The 12,680-nt window shown below is 38.0% G+C and overlaps 1 protein-coding gene across 1 annotated transcript in view; it reads left to right on the forward strand.

Moving 5' to 3' along the window:
* Positions 1–3,046: 3,046 nt before the first annotated feature.
* Positions 3,047–12,680, forward strand: part of HAO1 (hydroxyacid oxidase 1) — a 55,645-nt gene continuing 46,011 nt past the window's right edge. Inside the window, exons 1-2 of the mRNA XM_001116000.4 lie at positions 3,047–3,275; positions 8,830–8,981. Of these exons, the coding sequence (XP_001116000.2) occupies positions 3,139–3,275; positions 8,830–8,981 (289 nt within the window). The 5' untranslated portion in view covers positions 3,047–3,138. The remainder of the gene's footprint in view (positions 3,276–8,829; positions 8,982–12,680) is intronic.

Genomic DNA, 12,680 nt, shown 5'->3' on the forward strand with positions numbered 1-12,680 from the left:
AACTTAACAACTAGTAGCCTACTCCTGACTGGAAGCCTTACCAATAACAAAATCAACTTATACATACTTTGTATGTTACATGTGTTATGTACTGTATTCTCACACTAAAGCAAGCTAGAGAAAAGAAAATGTTATTAAGAAAATCGTAAGGAAGGGAAAATATATTTACTATTCATAAAGTGTAAGTGGAACATCAAAACTCTTCATCCTTGTCATCTTCACATTGTGTAGAATGAGGAGCCAGAGGAAGAAAAGAAGTTGTTTTTGCCATCTCAGGAGTGGAAGAATCTAAGGAAAATCTACATATAAGTGGACTCTTTTTTTTGTTCAAAGGTCAGCTGTGCCTACTGTATGCCAAGTGTTTCATCAACGATATATCCTTTGTCCTCACAGTCACTCCTCAGGGTAGGGATGACTATTTCTCTTTGTCTTGTTTAAGTTTCACCAAAAGGAGACTGAGAGGCAAGCATTCAAACACAAGGAGTTTATCTGGGAGGTAAAGGAAGCACCAATGAGGAGTAAGAAAGTCTGATTGGAAGGGAAGGCAGCCAGGCAGGGCGCAGTGGCTCATGCCTGTAATCCCAGCACTTTGGGAGGTTGAGGCAGGTATATCACGAGGTCAAGAGATGGAGACCATCCTGGCCAACATGGTGAAACCCCATCCCTACTAAAAACACAAAAATCAGCTTGGTGTGGTGGCATGTACCTGTAATCCCAGCTACTCTGGAGGCTGAGGCAGGAGAATCGCTTGAACCTGGGAGGCAGAGGTTGCAGTGAGCCGAGATCGCACCACTGCACTCCAGTCTAGCGACAGAGCGAGACTCCATCTCAAAAAAAAAAAAAAAAAAAAAAGGGAAGGTAGCCAATACAGCATAGATTATGTAGATTATCAACCAGCTCACACTGTGGGCAAATGAAACCCGCAATGTAAAGGATAAGCCTAGAAGTAATCCCACCAGAAGAATGAGAAATTTGGGGTGTTTAATGCACCAGCTTTCTTGGGCTTGTGGTTGAGGGCTGTTCCACAGGGCATGGAGATATACTACTTGGCAGGCTACGTTTATGAAAAACAGGCTCCAAGTTCAAGAATGAGTTCTCCTACAGTTGTAGGTGGTTGGAATTTAGATAGTGAACAGCTGGCAACGGCTTTAAGTGGAGGCTCCTAGATTGAAACACAGGTCTAGCTGTAGTTAAAATCATTGCTTTCTTGAGCATGTCTTACTAATGTGAATCTTCCCCAGGTGTTCCATGATTGAGTGACATTATAGATTGAGACCATAGGTCTTTTGGAATAGCACTTCCCTATACCCTCTCCAGAGCAAGATAAGACTCTAAGAATTAGTGGTAGGCCAGGTGCAGTGGCTCACATCTGCAATCCCAGCACTCTGGGAGGCCAAGGCAGTTGGATCATCTGAAGTCAGGGGTTTGAGACCAGCCTGGCCAACATAGTGAAACCCTGTCTTTACTAAATAAAAATACAAAAATTAGCCGGGCATGGTGGCACATGCCTGTAGTCCCAGTTACTTGGGAGGCTGAGGCAGAATAATATCTTGAACCTGGGAGGTAGAGGCTGCAGTGAGCCAAGATCACACCACTGCACTCCAGCCTGGGAGACAGAGAAAGACTCCGTCTCAAAAAAAAAAAAAAAAAAAAAAAAAAAAAGGAATTAATGGGAAACCTAAGTGCTCATTAAGAGACAAATGGGTAAGGAAAATGTATAGATATATACACAGTGAAATATTATTCAGCCTTATAGGAGAAGGGGATCCTGTCATTTGCAGGAGAACCCAGAGAACATTACACTAAGTGAAATAAGCCAGGCACAAAAGGGAAACTATTGCATTATTTCACTTAAAGGTGGCATTTTGTTTTTAAAAAGACTTCAAATGCACAGAGCTAGAGAATGAGAGAGTGAATACCACTAGTGGGAAGCAGGGAAGAGGAAATGGGGTGATACAGGTCAAAGGATACAAAATAGCAGACATGTAGGATGCATGAGTCTACAACAGGGTCCCTAACCTTTTTGGCACCAGGGACCAGTTTTGTGGAATACAGTTTTTCCACAGGTGGTGGGGGTAGGTGGATGGTTTTGGAATGAAAGTGTTCCACCTCAGATCATCAGGCATTAGATTCTTATAAGGAGTGACGTAACCTAGATCCCTCGCATGTGCAGTTCACTATAGGAGGCAGAGCTCAGGCCGTAATGCTTGCTCACTGGCTGCTCACCTCCTGCTTTGCGGCTCGGTTCCTAACAGGCCACAGACAGGTACCAGTCCGTGCTGGGGGGTTTGGAACCCCTGGTCTAGAGAGCTAATGTGCAACATGAGGACTAAAGTTAATAAAATTGTATCATATTAGGAATTTTTGTTAAATAAGTTGATTTTAGCTGTTCTTGTCATACACACAAAAAAGTAAATATGTGAGATGATATATTTGCCTCCCTATTGTAACCATTTTTCTATGTATATGTATCTCATAACATCATGTTGTAAACCTGAAATATATAGAATGAGTAAAAAAATTAGCTGTAAATTTGGCCTTAATGTTCCACGTTAAAGCCAAATGTTTATGTTTGTAATCAGCTAAATATTATATTGTACAGAAGTCCTGAATTTCATGGATGCCCGGTATTTCATGGATGCCTCATTCTGATCATAAGCTCCTGTTTATATGATTTGTGCTTGATCCAAATGTGGAAAGAAAATGGGTGGGCAGTCCATTCTGGGTATCAAGCAAACAGCACAGGCACAGACCATGTGTAAGAAGCAGCCTTAGGCAAAACTGAACCAAGAGTGGTTTCATACAGGTATTCCTCTAAGTCCTTAATTTTTTACTTATTCCTTTGCCCTTTTTAAGGTGATAGACACATCATCACCTTCTGCTGCCTCCCCAACCTCAACTTCGGGGTTCTTTGGCAGAGTGTGACTTCGGTGTTCTTTGGAAGATAGCCTACAAATGAAATTTCAAAGGCTCAGGGTATAATGTTTGCTCACTAAATGTAAGCAACAGAGAACTAAATCTGAACTTTGGCAAAAGTCTATTAATAATTGACAAATAACAGAACAGTGAGGATGTAGAAAGCAATACATTAAAAAAAAAAAAAACAAACTCCATCTGGGATAACAATCACCTGTGAAAATGCTCCCCCGGCTAATTTGTATCAATGATTATGAACATCATGCTAAATCAGTACTTCCAAAGTCTATATATGACTATTATAGGTCTGGAGCAAATGATGAAGAAACTTTGGCCGATAATGTTGCAGCATTTTCCAGGTAAGAAAATTTCTTTTTTTAAATTGTGTTTTAAAATTACACGAAGACTGTGCCAAAATAAGATCTCCTAGTTTTACGTTGGTGGTGTGTAATTACTTGTTCAGATTTAGGCTTGGTAGAGAGGGGAAAGTTCTTGGGGCTGTAAGAAATCTTGGGCCTTTAAATTGTTAAAAAATATTCCAAGCCTGTGAATCTTGAACAACTGACTGCAAGAGCCAACCCTATGTTAACTTCACTTGGAAGTATGATAACAATTAATTTAACTACATATAAAAATAGCGATAAATTCGGATGACTTTTCTTTTTCTTAGTATGACAGTAAGTGCTTATGTTCATGGTGTAGGAAACAGCATTAAATGCCAGATAACCATCTTATCCGGATGAACCAGATTGGATTGTTGGCTCAAATGTTCTTTTCCTGCTGGCTTTTCGTGTTATCATTCATTTTGATTACTGTTGTCTAAACTTTCACTTTAGATTTCAATTTGTCTATGTAGCATTAATCTTTCAACCTTGCTGTTTCATCTCTCCTTCAAAGCACTTCATCTCTCTTCCCAAATTAGTTTTCCCTTGACTTTCATATTTCAAAGCACAAGGTGGTGGGTGACATGGTTTATGTTTTCTGTTTGTAATAAAAACAAGAAATAAAATCATTTCAAAGGTTTTTTTTTTTTTTTTTTTTGAGTTATAAAAAATGGTTTATTTGCTGGAGCAAGACAGGAGAGCCTTCACTCCACTCCACTCAGTCTCATCCATCTAACATTATGGCTCTTAGTAAAGGCACTCAGTATTGTGGGTACTCACTGATGGTGATAAATTAAAGACAAAAAGGCAGAAAATATGCAGTGGGGAGACAATCAGCTTTCCTCCGTGATTTCTTCTTTAGTCTACAACAAAATCACTCAAAATCAGTTTTCTATATTTAAATTAGGAGAAATAAAATCATCCCGGCCAAGGTAGCCTCTGGTAGGCAGCACTGATTCACCCACAAATTCATGTAGAGACTAAAAATGGTGATGGGGTGAAGGACAGGGCCTCTCCCCAATCCTTTCAAGCCTTGACTTTGTCTCAAGTTTTGCCTGGGACCCAAATGAGCTCAACAAACGCCAGGGAAGTCAGGGGAAGGGAAGTTGACTGAGAGTAGAGGGGCTTAAAATTCTGCACCATTATTTACTATTTTGGACTCATTTAAAAGTTTCTGCTCTTGGCAGATGCCCCTTCTTGGGCCAACATTAACTTTGTCCACCAAAATTTGCCTATGAGTGGTCTCTTGAAAACACCTTAACCCAAATAGGTTATTACAACCAAGGAAATTTCAGACCCTTGACAGATTTATACGGTTAGTGTCTCAGCATTGCTAGGCCTCCAATGCTCAAGTGATTATTTCATGTATACACAGCCTTCCTCACTTCTTAATTCCCTTTGTCCCATGCTAGCTAATTAACTAGGGCTAATTAGAGTCTCCGTGAGCTACACTGTGTACTACATACTGAGGAAAAAGCAGTGAGCCAGACAAAGTTCCTGTCCATAGGAGCTTACGTTCCACCGGATGCCTATCAACCTCCAGTATACTGTTGGATTGAAATGATGCAAAATGGGCCCCAAATAGTTGGCCAAGTGGAGGTCTCAGAGAGGATGCAAAGGGACGCCCCAAGGCAGATGGATCACCTATGCAACCCTATAAATTGTAGGAACTTTGGGAGCATAGAAAGTTTGGTGACTTCTAAGTTGTGAACTGGAAAAGTGCTTCATGCCTTATGTGAATTACATGGTATTCCAGTGAGTATTCCCATCCTATGTGTGTACCGAGTAACTTAGGGATAGGACACAGACAATGAAAATGAATTTGCAGTGCCACCTTTTCCATGAACCTTGATCATTCTCTTTTGTTCAGCTTTAAATTAAAAAAAAAAGTATTGATCAACTTTCTTTGGAGGACAGCTGATGCCATTTTATTATCAACTACTTGAGTTTTTATTGCAACACATTTTAGGGGTTGTTACCTAGCTAATATCTCAATTCCTCTTTTGCTTTGTGACTTGCTAGGTGACCCTTGATTCCTCACACTGCATCATGTAGCTGGTCATGTGAAACCAAGAGTAGAATTTCTGCCAGGGTTGTGGAGACTTTGGGTTGGTGGCATGAAGGAAAACAACCTGAAATTTCACATTCTGATTCTAATGAAAAGTGCAAAACAATCAAACCTCAGATAACCCGTTTTGATATAGGTCAGAGTATTTCAAACACATTTACAAAATTTATACACCTCCCTGTCTCACAAGTACAACAAAAGGTCATTCACAGTGACAGCTTTTATTTCTCTGTACTCATCTCTGATAACCACATTTTCGAGTTCTGGGGACATGGGCCACTCGTGTCACCCAACAGTTGCTTGGAGATATTTTTCGGTAAGACTTGAGACTTTAATATTACTGTGGCAATAGAAAAAAAAATGTTAAAAAGGACAAATAAATGGAACCACCCAGAAGAACAAAATTTCTTATTGCAGTTATAACAAAACAAGGCAAATGTCAACTTGCTACATTTTGCATGGCTGGAATTGATTGGGATTAATTCAAGGAAGAACAGTAATTTGTTTCTCTTACACATTTATTCAAAGTAGCCTTCTCAACAATGGTCTTCACATGTGTCATAGCTTTTTTTTTCTGAAATTATCATTGATGGAAGATAATTCAACCATTTGGACACTTAGAAGCCTGCATAATTTCAGAAAAGGAAACTCTTTTCTGCTGCGTCACCTATTGATACTGAAGATTGCGTCATTTTCTTTTAAATAACAGATAGGTAAAAGTGATGTCATTCTCTCACTTTAATATTTGAGAAGTGATGTAAACTTACCAGTGACATTGTGTTCTCATTGGCATAAATGTCACAAAATCATTTATCTAGTATCCACAACAGATGAATAAGGTGTTTTTGCTTTATATATTTTAACTGTTTAGAGTAAAAAATTAATGTGGAGAAAATTGGAATGCAATATTATAGTATTACACACCTTATAAAACATGAACCCACAATGTTCAGTTGGTGTGATTCAGAAACAGCATACAGTTATAAAGCTGGGTGAGGCATGGGTGTCTTCCTTCAACAGGGCAGCCACTTTGTGAGGAGTGTGTATATCATTTGATTTTTTATAAGTTAAATTTGAGGCCCTGGCAAAAAGTTGAACCAATTCTTTTTCCAAAGTGGAGGCCCAGGAGAGCACAGTCTGAGAATATGGTGAGGTGCTATTTTATATATGATTGTGGGAAAGTTACTTAAATTTGGGGTGGGGTTGGGCAAGGCTTGGAAAGCTAGTGAGCTATCTGACATAGTTGCTGTTATTACTATTTGAAAAATATCAAAACATGGAGGACTCTTTAGATAACGTGCATGTTCCCATTCCATTGATTTTATCTAATTTTACGTAGGAATTATGTTTTGTGCATTGGTTGACAAACCTCTGTAACATCCTCAGAACAGAAAATACTGTTTAAGGGAAAGTAAGAGCCCACAGTTATTAAAGTGACTGCGCCACCAAGTGGACAAGCATAAAGCCACTGTCTGGAGATGGAAGGATTTAGCCTTGCTTTATAAATGGGAATTTGACCTTTAAAAATGTCCCTTTTGGCACACACACACACACACACACACACACACACACACACACACACACACACAGAGCTGCTGCCCTGCAGCGTTGTGTGTTCTTTTCATAAAGCTTTCATTGTTTCTCTAGCTCTAAGTAAATATTAATGCCTTCCAAGGCTGGCTTGCCAATGGCTGCTATTAAGATCGTTTTCTCTCATTCTAATAACACACTTAGAGATGATTGGTAATAAAAACTCTCTTCAAGGCTTCTGCTTCTCCCCCTTCAAAATGGAGATCAAAGAATCATGCTGTGAGGGTCCGTCAAGAAGAAGAGACTTTCAGCAACAGAGCATGTGGTGTGACATAAAATAATGACAATTATGATGTTCAAAGGAATAGCATAGAAATCACAGTAAAACTTCTTTATTATGCTTTTCAGGGACTGGATGTTTTTACTTTATTATGTGAGGAGGGGTTAGATTACAGACCCTTAGCTATTCCACAAAGCACCATAAGGCAGAATTTCTTCTTCCGCTACAGGAAGTACACTTCAATTAAGGGCTTTTTCTTTTTCTTCTTCTTTTTTTTTTGTTTTCAAGTTACTGCGTTACTATATCGTACTTCACTATATTTACTAAAAAGTCATGCTGTTTGTGGAAGCAGAGTTAAATCTAGGTAATACTAGGTGAATGCTGGTTAGATATATATGTGTGCCTGAACAACATGTTTATTATACTGATGCATATTAGAAATAGGGCTGTATTTTCTTCAATTTTAATCAGCAGTAATGAGGAGAATAATAAATCAAAACAAACAGGAGATATATATTTTAATAGGAGGAAAGAGAACTAGTTCTCCTGTAAATCTTACTGGTGAATTTTTGGTTGCTGGTTTATTGGTAATTTTCATTCCAACACAGAAGCAGCATAGAAACAGTCATTTAAAATAATTTTCAGGAGTCAAAACCTTTTTAACCCCCAAATTTCAGTTTTTGTCAAATAACATTTTTGAGAAAAGTGTTAAGTTAAACTAATAAAAAAGCCTTCCCTCTTCATTAGACTTTAATGAATACAGCATATAGCTCAATAATTTTGAAGAAATCAAATTATAATTTTAAAAGTAATTGCCTGAAGCTGCTGTTGATCACATAAAAAGGAGACAAACTAGACATAGCGTATCTTCTTAAACTCTAATCTAAACTCCACACATTTGTATACCATCTTGATTTTCAAGATTGGGGAAGTGTAATGAAAACTACCTTCACACAAGAACCTATACATGAATGTTTGTAGTGGCTTTATTTAGAATTTTGCCCCAAACTGGAGGTATTCCAAATGTCTTTTAGCTTGGGAATGATTGAACAAATGATGGTGCCCCTGTACAATGGAATACTATTCATCAACCAAAAGGAACAAACTATTGATACATACAACAACATGAGAAAATCTCTAATGCATTATGTTAAGTGAAAGAAGCCAAACTCAAAAGGCGACACACTGTATGATTTTGTTTACATGATATTCTCGCAAAGCAAAATTATTGAGACAAAAACAAAATACATCTGTGGTTGTTAGGGGATTGAATTGGGGAGAGTTTCACTACAAAAGAAAATGGAGACATTTTTGGGAATGATTGAACTTTTCTAGATCTTGATTGTGATGGTAGTTACACCATGCATTTGTATGCATTTGTCAAAATTCACAAAAGTACAGACTAAAATGAGTGAATACTATTATATATTAATTATACTTAAATAATTGCTTGGGAAATTAATTACCCTCTGTTAACTTTCTATCCTAACAGTAAAATTGCCTCTTTTCCATTAGCTTTGTAAAGTCATTTGCTTGTTGGGAAAAAATCCAATCATATTTTTTCTTTTTAACTAAAATGTAATGTCAAAGTTTTGGTTATATTTTTGAAACTCTAAAGCCTTTTATGTTATTTATTTATTTTTAAATTCTAGATGGAAGCTGTATCCAAGGATGCTCCGGAATGTTGCTGAAACAGATCTGTCGACTTCTGTTTTAGGACAGAGGGTCAGCATGCCAATATGTGTGGGGGCCACGGCCATGCAGCGCATGGCTCATGTGGATGGCGAGCTTGCCACTGTGCGAGGTAGGAGGAAGACTGTCACCACAGGGACAGAAGGGGGCTAACGTTTATCAACTTCCTTCTCTGAATGCACCAAGCAAACGTGTTCCTTGATGTTTTTACACTCAGAAACATTAAGCTCATAGACTCTATCATCAAAATGCTTGTTCTTGCATGTCCTGCTCCTCTTCTTTCCAGCTGTGTGACTGGGCAAGATACCCTCTCTCTGCATTGGTTTCCTTGGCTGTAAAATGAGGACAAAAACTGTACCTGCCTCATTGGGTTATGGTGAGGATTGAATGAGTTCAGGTATACAAAGTTCTGGCTCAGTAACTGTTGGTTATATTATGGGTATTAATAGTACTGTCTCAGGAAATGGATCTCTGACAAGTAGACTCGCCCAAGGTCACAGCTAGGTAGTTACGGAATTGGAATTCAGCCCTGTGGCTACCCTATCTCAAAACCCTCCTGCTTCCCCCAAATCAAAGTTGTTCTCACAGCCAAAGAGTACATGGAGCAACGCGGTTGGTTGTGTTTTCTTCCATGGTTTTGGATCATGATTCTTTGTTATGGATGAGTTATATTCCCAGTAGAGCAGTTCCAGCTGCCTTAGGAGGGAGTGATGAGAAAATCAAATAAGATGTAAAGAAATCTCTTATTAGGGCTAATGTATTAATTTCCAGTTCTCTAGCAACTGTGAACATTTGAAAGGCTATGGAGAGTAAAAAATCTCCCCAAATTCTGCTTCAGAAACTCATACAAAAGTTGGAAATGAATTCTTTTGATGCTAAGCAGGGCAGAAAAATAACACGACTACATAATATTTTCAAACATTTTAGTTTTAAGAATTAAGGATCTTATGAATTCACCTCCCTTCTTGAAATGTCTGACATAAAATTCTGTCAGGGATATCAGAATGGCACAATGAGGTTTTGCTGGACAGACTTAGCAGCTTTCTTAATTCTAGGACCACACACAAATAAGTGGCTTTGGGGCCCCAGCCTTTTGTCTATGGTAATCCTGAAACTTAAGTAGAGAGAAGAAAAAAAAGGAAAATACTAAATGGGTTAATATCTATACAAAATCAAGATCATAAAGGCCCTTTCAGGCTTGAAACTATAGGCAACAACCTTAGAACAAAAGAAAACAAATGAACACCAAAAAACTAAGACTTTAGTGTTCTTAAATCTCAACGAAAATAAAAAGTAAATGGTAAACTGAAATAAATGGAAAACAAAATATGAGACTGTAAAGGGTTAAAGTCCTTTCCACTTAAAAAGCCCTTATATTTGAAGAAGAAAATAATATATTGCTCGAAGGGACAAAGAGAAATACATGAACAAAAGATATAAATAGGAAATTTACAAATGGAGACATAAAAGTAACCAATAAACATATGAAAAATATTCAATTTCATTAATAAGCAAAGACATGTAAATTATGACCATCTGTTTTATTTTCTGGATATCGAATTTTTATTTTAAGATCAGGCAGTATGATTAGGTTAGGGAGAAAACGTGCATTTTCAAACAGTGTTGAGAGAAGTGTAAAGTGAAATAATCTTCCTAGAAAATAATCTGGCACTGTATATCGAAGCTCTAAAAATGTAAATTCCATGTGATGCTAGAAATTCTCTTCTAGGAATTCCAAGGAAATAATTATGATTTTTGAGGAAAAAAATCATTTCTGCAAGGATTTTCATGCTTCTTATTTTTAGCAGGAGAATAACTAGAAAAAAATACCCAAACATCTCATAATTAGAGATAGTTTGCAAAAAATATGATGCATAAAAATGGCATCAAATTAAAAAATTATACTATAGGAAGAGTGCAATAACATAGAATGATATTTTAATTTAAAATTGTAAGAAATCAGTTGCAAACAAGAGTCAGGTCCTAAAATACATTTAGTTTCAAATATCGCAATTTACAAATGTTTATTTATAAGTGATGAGATTACTCCTGACTTTATACTCTTCTGATTTTTGGCTCAATCTTATAAACTCTTCTTTGAATTATTTTGTAAGGAGGAAATGATAAAAATTAGATTTGAAAGAGTAGAGATAAAGGAACAAGGGACCATGAAGAGAATGGAAATGAAGAAAGGAAGCAGAGAAGGCAAAAAGCAGAGCTCACTTAGTAAGGCACCCTGGAACCAGCAGATTATTTTTACCACATGTATTAGTTCCGTCTCATACTGATTTAAAGATACTCTTTGAGACTGGGTAATTTATTAAGGAAAGAGGTTTAACTGACTCACAGTTCTACATGGCTGGGGAGGCCTCAGGAAACTTACCACAATGGCAGAAGGCAAAGGGGAAGGAACGACCTTCTTCCCATGGCGGCAGGAGAGAGAAGTGCAAGCAGGGAAATGCCAGATACTTATAAAACCATCTGATCTCATGAGAACTCACCCACTACCATGAGAACAGCATGGGTGAAACCACCCCCACGATCCAATCACCTCCCACTAGGTCTCTCCCTCAACACCTGGGATTACAATTCAAGATGAGATTTGGGTGGAGAAACAAAGCCTAACCATACCAACACATGTTACTTTATTTGATATTTGCCAGGTGTTTCTGTCCCCATTTTGTGGGCAAGTAGCTAGAGTTACAGAGAAAACAGTTTTTCATAGCTCGTCAATGACAGATTTATTCTCCAAGTCACTTCTGATGGTTCCAAGACCAGTCTTTATTCTTGGTGGAGTTGAGCTGAGAAGAAAGAGGAGAAGAAAGCAGAAAAGAAAGCTTCTTTAGAAACTATGATTTGACAGTGTAAGTAGGACTATTTCCTTCAGAAGTAACCATAAGAGGATATTAAATGCTTATTACAGTCTTATTCCCTTAGATTTATTTCACACTTATAAAGCAACTATCGTGTTCCAGACACTATTTTAAGTATATTATGAGTATTATAGCATTGAAGCCTCAGAGCAGCCCAAATAAATAGGTCATATTATTAAACCTATTTTACACAGGAGAAACTGAGGCACACACCAGATGAATAACCTTGTCTAGGGATGCACAATTCATAAGTGATAGAGATGGGATTCAGATAGAGGTATTCTGTCTCCAGAATCTGGGCTCCTTACCACTTTGCAAGAGCTTTAATTTCAGAAAGTCCTATGAAGTGTCATGAGGAGAAGCCCATTATGATCCCCTAGAAGTAATTATAGTTTTAGAATCATGCAAAACAGGCCCCTCGGCAGAATAAGTTACACAATAGACATTTGGATAAGGTGGATCCAGCAGAACAAAGAGAGTGTGGTGACATCGAGATCACAGAGGAACTGGAGAAGGCCATGGAAGTGTGCATATGCTGCCCTCAAAAATCTAGGATCCTCCATTGGGTTCCTATCAGGGAAGCAACATCAGAGTTTCTATTCTGTATTTGTACTAGAAACCTTTCTCCAGGGTTTCTAAGTTTTATCCTATGTTTCAAAGACCATTAGGTTATTAGTCTATTTAATATTTAGGTGTATCCAGAAAGCTGACGGTCATCAGCTAATAGTAGAGTGCTCTTTGGCAGGTGTGTTTTGGTTGTGGGACAGAGGGTTACTTGCAAGGAAAGAATGAATGCCTGGAGTAGATGGTGCTTGCACTCTGGATATATTCCCGTCTTACTTCCCATTTCCATCAGACCTACCACTTTTTGCCTGACATTATCTCTTGCAACATGAGCCCATGGATAGGTGTGTTTGAAGTAGGGGAATGGGAGAGAG

This window comes from Macaca mulatta, chromosome 10 (genome assembly GCF_049350105.2).
Source record: "Macaca mulatta isolate MMU2019108-1 chromosome 10, T2T-MMU8v2.0, whole genome shotgun sequence".
NCBI lineage: Eukaryota > Metazoa > Chordata > Mammalia > Primates > Cercopithecidae > Macaca > Macaca mulatta.